This window comes from Camelus ferus, chromosome 5, assembly GCF_009834535.1.
Source record: "Camelus ferus isolate YT-003-E chromosome 5, BCGSAC_Cfer_1.0, whole genome shotgun sequence".
In the NCBI taxonomy this organism is placed as follows: domain Eukaryota; kingdom Metazoa; phylum Chordata; class Mammalia; order Artiodactyla; family Camelidae; genus Camelus; species Camelus ferus.
Genome location: NC_045700.1, coordinates 91,517,790 through 91,533,261, shown reverse-complemented (window position 1 = coordinate 91,533,261; position 15,472 = coordinate 91,517,790). Strand labels below are relative to the sequence as shown.

The 15,472-nt window shown below is 50.1% G+C and overlaps 1 protein-coding gene across 1 annotated transcript in view; it reads right to left on the bottom strand.

Moving 5' to 3' along the window:
- The window catches only part of INPP5D (inositol polyphosphate-5-phosphatase D), a 114,159-nt gene that overhangs the window by 11,612 nt on the left and 87,075 nt on the right, over positions 1 to 15,472 (bottom strand). The window contains exons 16-22 of the mRNA XM_014564707.2: positions 15,275 to 15,383; positions 15,033 to 15,121; positions 12,498 to 12,579; positions 9,012 to 9,101; positions 6,695 to 6,808; positions 5,346 to 5,428; positions 2,635 to 2,722 (exon numbers count right to left, since the gene is read on the bottom strand). Coding sequence (XP_014420193.2) covers positions 2,635 to 2,722; positions 5,346 to 5,428; positions 6,695 to 6,808; positions 9,012 to 9,101; positions 12,498 to 12,579; positions 15,033 to 15,121; positions 15,275 to 15,383 — 655 coding nt within the window. The remainder of the gene's footprint in view (positions 1 to 2,634; positions 2,723 to 5,345; positions 5,429 to 6,694; positions 6,809 to 9,011; positions 9,102 to 12,497; positions 12,580 to 15,032; positions 15,122 to 15,274; positions 15,384 to 15,472) is intronic.

Here is a 15,472-nt window from a genome sequence, read left to right as displayed (position 1 = left end):
AGAAACAGAATTAAATACTAATCTGATTGCTGGAGGCAATGATAACCCCAAGGTCTGAAACAGTGCGAGAAATGAGAAAACAAGACTGACAGATAAGAGGATACAAACGTTTTAAACTCCTGCACAGATTAAAAAACAAAAACGGAAAGGAGGCTGACTGGGGCTAATGGCAGCAGCCGGCTTCACACAGAGAGTGTTTTATCTGAACTCCATGAGGAACTCTTCAAAATCAAACCTCCAGCAGATACATGGGCAGGTAACCCAGCAGACATTTCCCTCAAAAAGAAGTATGGCTGGTTAATTTAAAAAAAAAAAAGGAAACTAGTTCAGTCTTCCGAGCCACCAAAAATGCAAATTAAGGCAGCACTAAGGGACTCTCCTACAGACATGAAATTAGCACAGAGTAGAAGGAAGCCAAGAGCACCCAGTGCCAGCAAGGGCCGGGAAACACCTGTCCTCTTGGACATGGCGAGGTCAGCAAGGCAAGACGGAGCCTTCCCAGTAGTCAGTTTACCCAGAAAATGTGGGGATTTATGCTAAAGAGATGATCAAAGAGAATAACAAATGTAGCCAACGAAGAATAAAAAATGTCTGTGAAGAGGTCATCTCAGCATCACTGATAACACTAACAAAAGAGCCTGCAGAGCCTCAACAGTAGCAGGAAGGACTTTAAAAAGTGAGGATACAGTAAGTCCATGGAATATTGTGAAGACATTTAAAGCAACCATCATGAAGATGTGTAGGAGGATCATGAAAAAGATATATTATCTAATACCAGGTAAGGAAAGCAGAATATACATGCTATCTTTGTGACAGTTATTCAAATAAAAGTTTATGTATGAACGTGGGAGTGTGAAAGCAAAATAAAAACGATCACCTTAGTGGGGAACGAGACCACTGGATGCTTTTTTTTTTTCGTTATTAGCATGATATGCTGTTTGTACAAATACCACGTGGAAGAAACAGGAGGAATACAGCATTTGAGAAGAAAAGGGAACCATCAGACCTGTGTTCCCATTTCCTGCCACCAAACCTTCCAACACTCCGGCACCCGCAAGGATTCTTTCTCCTCACCTCATCTCGCTCCTCCAGCTCTGCCTGCCCCAGCCCTGGCTCAGGGACCCTCTTCCAGGACTGCTCTGGTGAGGGTGAAGGGCCTAATATGGTAACTGGGCTGCCTGGGTTCAAGTCCAAGGTCACACAGCAGCTTGTCAAAGTCACTCCATGGCTGTGTGACCCTGGACAAGTCACTTCATTTCCTCACCTCTGCAACAAGGGTGGTGATGGTACCTACATCCCAGGGCTCTGAGCAGAGCCTGCACAGTGGGTGACAGACACACACGGGCATCCTCCATGTCTGTAGCCTCCTGTTTCTCGGCTTCACCAGTCAGCATTAACCACCTTTCAATTCCTTCCACTGGAAACAGACAACCTCCCGGGACCCAGGTGCACAACCTGGGCTGCCTCATGCCCTCACCTCCTCATCTCCGAAGTCCACAGGTGGTCCCCAAGCCCCTCCATCTACAGAACACTGGTCTTTATCCGGTTGGATCTCTGGGCCACATTTGCTATCATAACTGCGCCCTCTTCTTGAGCCTCCTCTGACGGTGTCCCCACCCCAGCCTTTGGCTTTCCTCCCACTTCTCTGGCTGAGCCTTTTTAGGCTCCTTTGCCTGCTCCTCACCACAGCTGACCCAGTTCAGGAAACGGAAATGTTAGCCCAGTGACTCAAACCACAAGCGCAGGGCCATCCTCAACTCCCTTCTTCCACCAATTCCCTGGTCAAACAATTGCCCTTCTCAGTCCCTCTCAATTTCAACCCGTCTCTCCTTTTAAAATTTTTTTTTTTACCGTCACCACTTTCTTTCTGGCTCTCTCATCTTGATTGTTGCAAACACGTGTTTCTAAGATGCAAAGCCTATCATGCTACTGTCTTGACTCGTCCATGGCTCCCTCCTGGCCCCAGGATAGGGTATTTACCAAAGGCCTGGCTGGAATGGAGCTGCTGCTCTGGCTCCACCTCCAGCCTCTCTCTGGCCTCCTGCCCTCCTCACTCCACGCTCTAGCCACGCGGAAAGCACCAAGTGCAAGGGCAAACCTGACGTTGGGCTGGAGCCAAGGATAGGCTAAAGAAGATGTTGCAGAAGATGGTGTCTCTCTCGTAGGACGATTGGTGGGGCTACAGGCCTCCTCCACAAGCCTGCCTGGCCTGGGCATTGAGCAATGCCAGGCGGACCTGGGTTCAAATTTGGGCTCAGCCAGTTACTACTTGTGTGACTTGGGCGAGTCACTTCACCGTTCTGAGCCTCAGTTTACTCATCTAGTTGAGAGAATTGTATCTGCTTCATAAGGTCATGTCAGGATAAATGAAATAATACTTGCAAGCATGCAGCACAAACCTGACATGGAAAAGGCTCAACAGATAGGGGAGGTGTGTGGTCGCTGGCCCTCACTGCAGGAGCCAGAGGGGGTGGGAGGGATGACTCTCCAGTAACCATCCCCCTGGCAGCACTGCAATGGGGAGCGGAGCGGTAGGTGAGCGTTTGAGGAAGGAGATGTCACTGCCTCCCTCACATCAGAGGCTGCCGCTTTCGGCAGGTGTGATACCTGCACCACCTGCCCCAGGACCCCTACCGTAGGATTCGTCGCTGTCGGAGGACTTAATGCTAATCAAGATGTGCTGGTCCAGCAGGTACTCGGGGTCGGAGATAATGGGCTTCAGCTGCAGAGAGAAAGGTGCAGGGTTACAGTTGACAGGTGGGGGACAGGTGGGGGACAGGTGGGGGAGGGCTGCCAGCCCAGATGAGGGGAATGCTTGGGAAAAAAGGACCATAGATGTTCTTTTTAAATAAATTCGAATCTCTGCTTTTCTTACCCAAGAGAGCAGGAAAGGAACCCACACACCCACCCTACCCAGCAGGGTGGGGTTAACCTCCTTTCCTGCCCCCCCAACCCCATCACACTGCACCCCGGACCCCAGGGAGAGGATCTGACCCCAAACATGCCTCACCCCCACTGCCTCCCTGCCCTCCCTCCCCCTCCTCTGCACACCTCAGGATCAAGGCGGTGGGGCCAGTCTGATACACAAACGCTAGTGGGACCAGGAACCAGGTCTGAACTCACCCCACTCCCCACCCCAGGCACCCCCAGCAGGGTGGAGTCCTCTGCTCGGCGTGCTCCCAGGATGGAGGCTGCATTGAAGAGGGTACTACAGGGCCCACCCTCCATCAGGGCTGGAGGAGGCCTGTGCCCACCTGCCGTGGAGCCCCCGGGGAAGGGCCTGGAGAGTCCCGGGGGTTGCTAGAGGGCATTGAGGGATGGGCACAGACCCCGAATTCCAGCCTGTCTCTGACCCCCTGCTGGTCTGGCTTGGGCACAGGCTCTGGGTGCAGGGTGAACCCGTGTCTCCGGGGCAGGGCACCTTGGCAAGCGCAGGGAGGGGCTTTGTGGTGCACTCGCTCCCACGTGCTGGCTACCACTGTGACTTTTTACAACTTAAGGCTGTTCCTCATGCTGACCCCAACACAGGTGGGCCTAATAAAAAGATCAGAGGCTGCGCCCTTCCTTCCCATCCAGATACCGATAGGCCTCTGGGTGCCATGCTGACTGACAGGATGGACTCTATCTCCATTCAGAAAGTTCCAGAACAAATGGCTAGAAATTGAAGTGGGAGCTCTGGACCGTTTTGAGGTTCCATTGCTGCACCGAACACTGGGTTCACTGACTCGTAGTGACCACTGGCTTGAGGTGAGCTGGAGCCCAGGTACTGCAGGTGCAGGAGGGAGACCCCCTCTTTCCAGGCAGTGGTGGGAGCGGGAGGCGAATATGTGGACAGAGAACGTGTGAGGATGGAGGTGGCAGGGAGGGAGCCTCTGGCAGGTGCCTTGACGGGGTTTTAGAGGGTGAAGAGAAGAGGCTGTCAGGTGACAGAGGTGGTGTGGAGGGTCAAGGGGCAGGAGGGAGTGAGGGCCCCCAGGTGCTGTGGGAGCAGGTGAGTCTGGAGAGCGAGGAGGGGCCTGGGAGCCAAACTGAGGGGCTGACATGAGGGACTAACTGGATAGAGGGAAGGATGCCAGGGTCAGACGGGTATTCCAGAAAGATCTGCCAGGCTTCATGATGCCTCAGCGAGAAGACAGGAGGGATGGGGCCATCTGGGAGGTGGGAGTGGGGTGGAGAGGAGGGGACAGAGGCAAGAGGAGCCGGATTGGGCAGCGTTAGGACGTGGGGACAGGGGTGCACAGGCTGTGGGGACTGGGATGCTGGCATCTTTCCCAACTTCAAGGAAGTAAGAAACTGGCTCTCTGGGTGCTTCTCTGGGCAGGAGAGGAGGCAGGAGGGTGGGGTGGGTGGCTGAGGTAGGATGTTGCCTTGGAGCCCAGAGCCACCAGGACTTGGGTACCTGAAAACAGCCCAAGGACAGGGACTTCTGACAGCTATGTCTGGTCTCATGGAGGACCCCAATCAGAAGTGTACTTGGATTAGGAGACTCTGGGATTCGGGCATCTGCCTTCTTGTGTGTGGCCCAAGAGTTGGTTCCAATCAACCACTGATGCCGTCACGGGTGGCCCAGGACACCAGCCCATAGCCCACACCAGCCTCACGCTGTCCTTCAAGACTCACCTCAGGCATCATCTCTGAGGGAACCTTCCAGGGGAGCCTGAGACCTCCGCCCTGTGTGATAGATCTGCCCAGCCTGGACACTCCCTCTATATCCCCCTCCTTTGTTAGTAACAAAAACATGGGGTCCTATACCACATGTTCCTGGTGTGGACAACGGATACATCCACCATCAATTTAACATCACAAAAGCAGTGCTGGGTGCCAGGTGGAAACCAGTTGTTTTGCAGTAAAGACAAATGTGTTCCCCCTAAGGGTTGCCTGCATGTTTGCAGCTCTACCCTCTGCTTGCGGGGGGCCATGGACACGTCGAGTACTTTGTGTGTCCGGAGCAAACAAACTCCTCTCTGCTCCTCCAGTGGATCCTCTGAGCCAGGGCTGAGAAGAAGGAACACTGCAGGGAACAGGCGCAGCCGTGTGGCCGTGAACAGGCCTCTCTGGGATCTCCCTCTGTTCTCATCTTTGTAAAGCCCCATGGTCAGATGAGGTGCCCTGTAGCCTTTCCATGACCCATTAGGGGAACCGAAATCCATTTAGGAATGTTGGGGCCACTAGACACAGGCCCATGTTTAACCACAGCTGAGAAAGGTGACATCAACTGCCTTGAAAGAGAAGTCTAGGGCAGCCTCTTCTACATTTGGTCCATGGGGTTTGCACTCCGTCTGGCCGGGTCCCCTGGTCAGCACTGCTGGCTGATGACTGCAAACTTCTCCCTGTTCTTGAATTACCTTTGGAAGGGTCTCGCCAAACTTCACCACCAACTCCCCTTCAGCTCCTTCTTCATTTTCTCCTTCCTGACTCTTGACAAAACCTGTTGGAGGACAGGAAGGCTGGTTTTCAGAAAACGGAAACCAGAACCAGACAGAGAAGACTCCTAGGGTTGTTCCTCCAGGACCAAAGAAGACACCATCTGCAGGGGCTGCAGCATCATTTAGGAGTCAGGCTTGTTGGGGATTCTGTTTTAGTGCAGGGGATGGTCATTTGCCAACACAGTCTAATTATTTTTAGGAGAATCGGAGAGATTTCCCTCCTTCTCGGCTCCTCTTTGCAACAAACCAGGCAACAAAGAAATCATCACATCACAGGCAAAGAGATTAGGAAACATGACAGCTCATCCCACGCCACTCAAGATAGCAGCCTTTTGAAATGCTAATTTTAGCTTCCTAATATGCTGTTTCCATAGAAATGTATGCAAATGTCGATAGTTTATTAAAAACACCCGCACAAAGTCCTCATCATTTTTGGAAGTGCTTTGCCCCTGCTTGGTGAACTGGGACTTGGAGACTTCCTAGAGAAGGCAGAGCTGTCACCAGGAGCCAGCCCAGGCTGAGTCTGAGGAGGAAGGGAAGGGGATGTGTGTGCGCAGCACTGCAGCTGGTGGCACGTGTCTTGTTCCCAGAAGCCCTGGAAGCATCTGTCATCCCGTCACAAAATGCTTCCTTCTGTGAGGTTATGTGCCACCCCCTGAACCCCCCGTCCAGACCATCTCGGTGAGGAGAGCTGGAAACCGCACAGATCTGCTCACCGTGGAACAGCTTTAGACAATATGCCTAGAAGTGTCACCCAGAAAGGGTGTTTTCTAAACACAGTTTGTGCTAACTGCTGCTGCTGACAGGAGGCTGTCCAGCTCTACCTTGCTTTCAGATGCTCGGACCACCTGAGAAAGATGCCTGTGACACGGACCCCGAGCAAGAAGAGGGGATTGTCAGCAGCTGCACCAGCCTTGGCGCTGGCCCCCCCCGAGCTCCGGACCTTCGCCCAGGGCTCTCGGGTTGAGTCAGAGCCCTGGCTTGGGGGCCCTCAAGTGGACTAAACTCCGCCCTGAGGGACAAGGAGAGGATCCAGTTGCCAAGGAGGTCTGTGCATCCGCTACTACCTGTCCCTGGGACTGGAGCAGCAGCCTTGCACGTCAGTAGGGGGCCCCCTGCAGTAACTGGGTGTCCTCTGGAACCCTCCACCTGCAGCCCCACTTTTCTGACCCCCTTGAGGCCCATCGGTAAGTCAGATGAGGCCAGAGCGGGAAGGACAGGGTACTATGCCCCTCGCCCCCACAAAAGGCAGTTCGGCCTGCACGTACTCTCCAAGCAGCTTGAGTGGAACTCCAGGTAGAATTTGGTCTGGGACTTGGTCTTCAGGGTAGCGTAGCACCTGAGAAATTCGATCTGCCCTTGGCTGTCCACAGTCCCGGGGCCTGGAAGGAGTGAGAACAGAAATTTGGTTCTACAAGGTGCCTGGAGATGAGTGTGTCAAACCAGGCCCCCAAAACCGTGCTCCTTCCTAGCGCCCAGGGAAGATGAGAGTCCAAGCGGAAGGAGCAGTTCCCCCGAAATCCCACCACCCCCACGCAGCATCCTCATGATGGTAACAGCCCCTCTGACGAATCAAAGCTGGTGCGGAGCAGAGCGCAAGAGTTCCACTCTCAGCTTTGCCACCAGAGCTGTGTGGCCTCGGGCGACGCCCTCAACCTCACTGCCTCCCCCTCCCATGGATTCTGGCAAAAATCAAAGCTCAGGGGCTTGATTCCCAAACCTATCTCTTTTCTAAGTTCAGGTTGTGAGGGATGCCTGGTCTTCCCTCAGACAAAGTAACTTCTGCTCCTTATGCTTGTCTGTACCTAGTTAACTCGCAGTCTGGTACTCACTTAGATGATGCTTTTGCAAGCGTCCTTAGGCTGGCTCTGAACAGTGTTCTGTCCTTCTATGTAAATTCTGAGCCACCTGCGAGCAAGGACGCTCTCCCTTCCTCTGTCCCCTCATCCTTCCTGCTTTCCTTTTGTTTTTCTTTTTCCCTTTATTGCAGAAAACCTGATAAATGTAATTGTGTATATTTGAAGTGTACAATGCGATGACTTGATACACACTGTGAAATGATTACCAAGGTCAAGATAATTAACACATCCATCACCTCACATAAGTAACTGATTTTTTTTTGTGTGTGTGTGTGATGAGAACGCTTAGGATCTACTCTCAGCCAATTTCAAGCATACAACACTGTGTCATTACCTGTGGTCACTATGCTGAATATTAGAGGCCTAGAACTTGTTCGTCTTGTCACTGAAAGTCCGTGCCCTTTTACTCACATCTCCTCATTTCCCAGCTCCTGGCAACCACCATTGCACTCTCTGTTTCTATGAAATCTACTTAAAATTTTTTTTTTAAAAATTTTAAGTTTCCACATATAAGTGATGCCGTATAGTACTTGTTTCTCTATCTGGCTTATTTCATTTACTTTCCTTCCTTTTTTTAAGCCCCACAGCACCAAGGCTCTGCTTAGATAGACATTCAACCAATGCTCAATCCAGGTGAATCGGTACTTGTGATGATCTGCGGTGTGCTGAGTCCCAGGGGAGGGGACAGAGCGGATACTGAGGATGTGATGGCATGGGCCACCCCTCAACACTGCAGGCACTCAAAGAAAGGAGAGATGGGTGGGACCAGGGGAAGAGGTAGAAGGCTCTGGAAAGGCACAGCAACCAGAGCTAGGAAGGAGACTGCTCAGAAAGTAGAGGTCACATTGCTGGGGCCACAATGTGACCCCAGCAGTGTGTTAGACCTAACAGCATGATCAAGAGCATCCTACATCCCTCATAGCCCAAAGGCCACAGAGAAATACAAGCTTTTCCAGCCTGTACTAGGCGCTCCGCTCAGCCCTCCTAAATGAGCCTGCACTGTCTGCTGACTGTGGAAATGGTGGGGAGGGCAGAGAAGGTGACATCATGGTTCCCCGGTCATCCAGGCCCAAGGCTGGACATGCTACAAAGAACCAGGCTTCTGCTGGGACAAGGGTGGGCTGGCGACCAAGGTTAAGTTGGATTATTTGAAAAATTATCCGCAAAATCTACAGAGTATTATTTACTCTAGCATTTCTCCAAACTCAGTCATCTGTATCCTATTTTCACAATTTTTACTGCCTACCACACACCTGCACTAATATTGACTTAACATTTTCTTTAAATAGACTTACTTTGTAAACTTAAACATAAAACATATTTAGATAAGAAAGTATACCACAAGACTAACTGGAAAACCAGTGTTGCTTGCCTTTTACAGAAATAATCACATTTAAAGCATATTAAAATCAATGCATTACTAATAAATCATCCATGTCCCATCCAGGATCATCTTTGGTAGATACTCATTTCCCCAATTTTAAAGACTGTATTAAAACTGAGGCTTAAAAAGCTGACATATTTGCCAAAGGGAACAAGAACATGCTCAAGACTGAAATCATGATGTGTCTTGGACATGATGAGACCCAACAGATGGATGGACGGTGGACTTGCCTGGAAGGATGAGCCTTCATCTAACGCACACAGTCGATTGCTGCAACCAGAAGACAAGCGCCCCGGCCTCCCAAGGCGGAGAACAGTGGGTCGGACACCACCCACCACTTACCGTTCTTGGAGACAAATTGGGAAGTGACTCCTGCCTCAAATGTGGCGAAAACAGGGCTGTGGTCGCTTGTCATGATGTCGCTGGTGCTGCCTGCAGGGGAGGGAAGGAGAAATCCTTCTGGTCAAGACAAGGATGGCAAACCCTTGGCAGAAATTGACTTATATTTTTGGAAGATTCCAGAAGTTTCATTGTTTTGTACCTGTGGTTCCATTGACCTTCCACGACCACACTCAAAAGTCTCAGTGAAAGTGTATGACACTGTCTCCTCCATGGCTAAATGTGCCTGTAATCGTTTTTCCTAAAGACTTGCAAGTTTTTAAACACACAGATTGTGGAGTGTGAACTGTGAAGATTTTTCTGTTCTATGCACTTTGTTGTATTGATGAGGAGCTCACGCTCCAGAGTGGGATGCGGGTTGAGGTCACTGAGCCCATCAGCGAGAGGTGGCACCTTCCCCCATCCCACAAGGCATTCTGGGATGGGAGAGAGTTGAAAGTGATAAAATGTAGACACTGAGTGTAGACAACTCTTTTAAGGAACTTGGTGCTTGGATGAGAAAGGAAGGCAGCAGAGCATGTCTGGAGGGGGTAAGAGAAAGAGCAGAGTTCTAGAAATTCTGAGTTCTAAGTGCTTCTGATACAGTCACATGGAGATGTCCGGCTGGGTACTCAGGGCTGGAGATATAGCTTTAGATTTGGAGTCACGAGGTTAGGTGGAAGCAGAAGCCACAAGGACACCCAGGCTCCACAGGGAAGACATGAAAGATGAGAAGAGATAAGGATGAAACTCCAGGGCACAGCCAGCATGAATGGGCAAAGGAGGCAGCACAGGATACCAAGGAGGCAATCAACCGATATATATCCTTTTCAATAAAGCTTTTACAAATTGGCAAAGGAAAAACATCCCACCCCTCAACCAACCAAAGGATACGGGCAGAAAATTTGCAAAAGAAATATAGATGGCAAATAAACAGGGAAGAAAATTACTCACTTGCTAACGACCATCAGAAAGACAAACTGAAACAACAGTGCGGTGGATGGAGAAAGAGAATGAGAAGGAAGACAATGGGGATGCTGATACTGGGGACAGTGGAGATGCTGGTACTGGGGACAGTGGGGATGCTGGTACTGGGGACGTTGGGGATGCTGGTACTGGGGACAGTGGAGATGCTGGTACTAGGGACAGTGGGGATGCTGGTACTGGGGACAGTGGGGATGCTGGTACTGGGGACAGTGGAGATGCTGGTACTGGGGACAGTGGGGATGCTGGTACTGGGGACGTTGGGGATGCTGGTACTGGGGACAGTGGAGATGCTGGTACTAGGGACAGTGGGGATGCTGGTACTGGGGACAGTGGGGATGCTGGTACTAGGGACAGTGGGGATGCTGGTACTAGGGATGTTGGGGATGCTGGTACTGGGGACAGTGGAGATGCTGGTACTGGGGATAGTGGGGATGCTGGTACTGGGGAGTGGGGATGCTGATACTGGGGAGAAGGAAGACATGGAGCAAATAAATGGTGCAGGTGAAAAGCTTAGCCAGGCCAGGAAGTGGGCACCCCTTCCCTGAATCAGGAGGGGCACCAGCCTGAAACATGTTTGGACATGAGCAGGAAGAAGTCAGCGAGGGTCTGGTGCTGTGTTAAGCAGGAGCCGACGGAAGCGGGGAGTCAGGCCAAGTGTGGGGCTACGAGTTTGTGGTGGTGATTGAAGAGGAGAAGTTAAAGGGTGGACAAGCAGGTTTTTAAAAAAATTCTTAAAAATATTTTACATGTGTACTGAATGTGGTAACATTAGCACTACACTAACTGTGCCCGAAAACAGGGGGGGAGCTGCTACTTAGGTGGCCTCCCTGTAGCTATACCCTGTGCGTCCCCCACTCCCACTGGGAGTCTGGGCCTGCCCACGTGACTTCCTTTGGCCTACAGGATATTAGCAGATGTGACCCAAGCAGAGATTTAAACATCCGTGACTTGAGCTGGGAATCCGGGACCAGGAAGCAGAAGCCTGAACTAGCCTGCTGGATGATGAGAGAATCTTAAGGTAGTTGTTACTCAGCAGTAGGCACCTTTACATCCTATTGATGCCAACCTCCATAAGACTCAAGCTCCCAGTTTACTGCCATTTCCTGAGCTCTGGACATTCATCCCCTTTTCTTACCAATTTCTTGCCCACCTGCAACTCATTAAACCCTCCTGCCATGCCCTCTGGTATTCCATGAAATATCATTAACAAAACTCCCTACATCTTCAAATTTCCCTTCACATTCCAAACCTGGACCTTCCTGAAAGACACTGCAGCCTCTCAAGCGAGGCCTGGTTTTCCTCCCCACCCCTCATGTGTGGCCTGGAGAGGGGGAAGTTGCGTCCTCCTTGCTCCTCAATGCCACTTCCAGACCAATCTCCCTCCTTCTTTCTAAAGACCTCCATTATGGCTCCACTGTTTTGAATGCCGAGTTCAGGTTCAAAAAGTGGTCATGCTACAAGCCACCCTCCCTCCTGAATCTCTGCAGAGGCCGGCTGAAGAGGGCAGATGGTTGAATCAGGAATTGGCAGGACTCACGGAGCTGCAGGGTGTGGTCAGGAGGCGCAGCTGAGAGAGGACTGGGTGTGACTGAAGGTGGCAGGAAGGGTCACAGGCCCGGAGAGCTCAGGTGTGGAGGGGGCACGAGGAGGGAACACACAGGTGAGGAGGCTGCGGGCAGAGGGTGCCACGTGGGCCTTTGAAGGTTGTGAAGGTGGAACAATTGCTTGGCTGTGGCTGTGGGGGTGGGTTGCCTTTCTGTGTATCTAAAGGTGAGTGGAGTTCATCTGGTGAAGTTACTTCTGGGAAACAGAGCTCAGGAACGAGGGGACTGCAGGGCGCATGCCTTAAACTGTCCCAGGGTAGCTGCTCTGGTCCCTTCTGGGCAGCAGGAGGCTCGCAAAAGAAAGGAATGGAAATCAGTTCAACTTAACGGGACCTGAGTTGAATGTGGGGGTCTGTCGGTCCCCAGAGAGGGTGGGAGCTATGAAGGTGGCCTGGGGGGGGGCAGCAAGACCCCCACTCTGTGGAGGTGAAACAGGCCTGGATAACTTTTCCATAATTATTTTAACATTGCATAGTATTCCTTTTTCATCAATTTGACCTAATTTATCTTTAAATCTCCCCAAATACATATATATGTATACTTATGATCTGTATTAGGTTGAACCATATGAATTTCCATTATTGAACTATTTTGACCAATGAAAATACTGCTTTCATATGGTTCAAACATAATAAGCTCTTTTCAAAAAAAAAATCTAGATTTATTTTTTAAAGTGGCTCATAATTCAAATGTTTCCCAAACCAGAAGATATGTACTCTGCTGCAGCCCAAGAAGGGACAGAAGGCATCATTTCTTTAAGGTCACTTGACTGGGGTTGCAGGGCAGTCTCCCATTTTACAGATGGACAGACAGGAGCCCTTTAGTTTAGGGCAGTCAAACTTCCCAACTTGTCACTCACCATAGGACTGACACACCACGTGCACCAGAGGGTAAGACTTCCAGAGGACTCGGTCACACCAGGAGGGCAAGTTGTACTTCATCTGTGGATCAAAATCATAAGCTTTGTAAAATGCCTGCCACTTTTTTTTTTGTTTAACATATCGTAAACGAAGAGATTAACTCAGGGCCTCTGTAATCCTTGCCTTCCCCTGCTGCTGGTGTTTTATAGGATTTCCCCAGAGGTGGCTTTAAACCCTCTCCATCTGCCTCCACAGCCGTGCCCCGCACCTGCAGACACCTGGACCCCTGCTTTGGAACCAGACCGATTCCCCTGGCCGTGCTCCCTACCCACCCCCCTTGCTATTTCAGAGTCTCTTGTATTTTTACATTCTCTGTTCTTCTGACTCAGATGAAGTCCTCTACCTGGATCTTCAACCCAGTCTCTCCTTATCTTCCCTAGTCACTTACTTTAATAACACAGTCCAAGGGGGAGGGTCTAGCTCAGTGGTAGAGAGCATGCTTAGCATGCATGAGGTCCTGGGTTCAATCCCAAGCTCCTCCACTAAAACAAAAACAGAAACACACTCCAGCCACGCACACCCATTCACACATCCATCCACCTATATACTTACCTATCTGTCTCTCCATCCATCCATCCATCCACCCACCTACCTATGCACATATCCATCACCTGACCCACACATCCGTCTACCCATCTAATTGTTCAAGCAATATGTACTATGACAAGCTCTCTCTGGGCTATACTGTGAGCAAGGTGTCCACTGGGTGTGACAGACAAGGCAAACTGGCAACGACAATAACGCTCCGCAATGAATATCCTTATCCTCTTGAGCTCTAGCTCTTTCTCCTCTGCCTGCAAACATAGAAGTGCTCATCCTAAAAAAGCCTATCCGTGGCATCTCCTTAAATGACTTTTTTCTTTTCTTCTTTTTTTTTCACCAATTTTCTTTCAAGAATGTTCTATTTTCACTGCCTCTAATTCTGGACTGCCCAGTTACTCTTTTTTAACTTGAGGTGCAACTTCCACACAGTAGCGTGTACTAATCTAAACTGTACAGCCTGAGGATTTTGTCACCATTTGTACACACCCATTGAACTACCCAGATCAAGACAGAGAAAATTTCCATCATCCCAAAGTGTTCTGTCACGTCCTCTTGAACTTATAAATGGACTCATTCCATATATAGTCTTTGTATACACGTATATATGTCTGGCTTCTTTCACCCTTCCTGTCGCCTGTAGAAGTTCTTTGTTCTGTTGTTGCAGGTGTATCCCACTGTCTGTGAAAACCACTTTTTTCGGGGGGTGGGTACAGCTCAGTGGTAGAGCACGTGCTTAGCATGCATGAGGTCCTGGGTTCAATCCCCGGTACCTCCATCAAAAAAATAGATAAATAATACTTCAATAAAAATATATATTTAAAAAAAGAAAAAATAGATAAATAAATGAACTTAATTACCTCCCCCCACCAAAACAAAAAAATCCCCACCAAAACCAAAAATATTAAAAAATAAAACCCAAACCCACATTTATCTATTCTAGTTGGTGAAAGTAAGGTTGTTCCCAGTTTTTGGACATTGTGTACAAAGTTGCTATAAACATTCTCGTATCTGTCTTAATGCTCTAACTTCTCTTGGGTAGACACCAAAGTAGAATTGCTGAATAGGGCAGGTGCATGTTTAGATTTCAAAGATGCTGCCAGTTCTCAGCATTGGCTGTCCCTGAGAATTACGAGTGGAGCTTCACAAAGACACAGAAAGCAGGGCCCCACCCCAGGTATATCGCATCAGAACCTATGTATTTCTGAAAATCTTCCATGACCACTGATCCCTGAAATCTCTCAGCCCCGGCTTTGGTGATGCCAAACTGCCTGGTTGGTCCTCCTGCCACCTACGTGCACTCTTTTTCCATCTCCTTTGTTGTCTCTGCTTCTTCCTGTCCTCTCTGGACGTAGATGACCCCACATCTGTCCACAGCCCTTATCTCTTCATCTTCCACTCACTTCTTGGCAACCTCATCTACCCCCATGATTTGACTGTCTTCTCTGTGCAGACAATTCCTGAATCTATGACCCAGCCCTGGCATCGCACTTGAGCATCACTCTAGTATTTTCAGCTGCCTTCTGGATGTTTTCGCTGAGATCTTCCACTGATGTTGTACAATAAGCCTGGAAACAAGCTCCGTCTCTCCCCTCCGAGCCAGCTCTGCCTGAGTTCCCTGTTTCTATCAATGTCAATCAGATTGATCCACGCATCCTGCTTTTCTCCTTTTCTTTCGTTTTCAGTTTTCCCCTCTGCTTCAGGTCCTAGTTGTTTCTCAGCTGGAACCTCCACACCAGCCTCCATCTAACTTCTCCTTAGGGGAGGGTTTTGCTCTGTGGCACAGTCAACATGTGATTTCTAATTTTCTTTTTTGTTGTTGTTCCCTGGTGGACAAGGATGCTCTGCACTTCCTGTTCACCTTCATGGGAACAGACACAAGAGGGGCAAGATGTGCAAGGGGGTGGAGACGGAGGGCAGGGAAGAGGACTCACCCCTGTGGCTTTTTGCTTAGTGTAGGCGTATTTGTCCCGCGTCAGTCTTTCAAAACGGTAGGTGGGCGCAAACGTGATTTCTTCCTCCTCTGAAACCAAACAAAACCTTGGTTTCAGTTTTGTTTTTCCACCTTTTACTTCTGGCTAAGTTTCCCTCTTTTCCAGGCAGCATCCTCCCTCTGGTAAGGATATTTGGGCAAAGGGGAGACAGAACGATGGCTGGAGAGAATGGCGGTGCTTACCAAAGTGCAGGAAAACCTTCTGCTCCTTCCGCTCCATGAGCAGCTGGTCGTGGGACAGGAGGTCTGCATACTGCTGCTGCTTGATCTTCTGGATAATGGTTTCTGCCTCCTGGAGCAAGGACACGGCCAGGCCACTGGTGAGACACCCCCCTCACCAACACATCGCTGCCTTCCCGCCAGCTGCACCGGAAAGCAGAG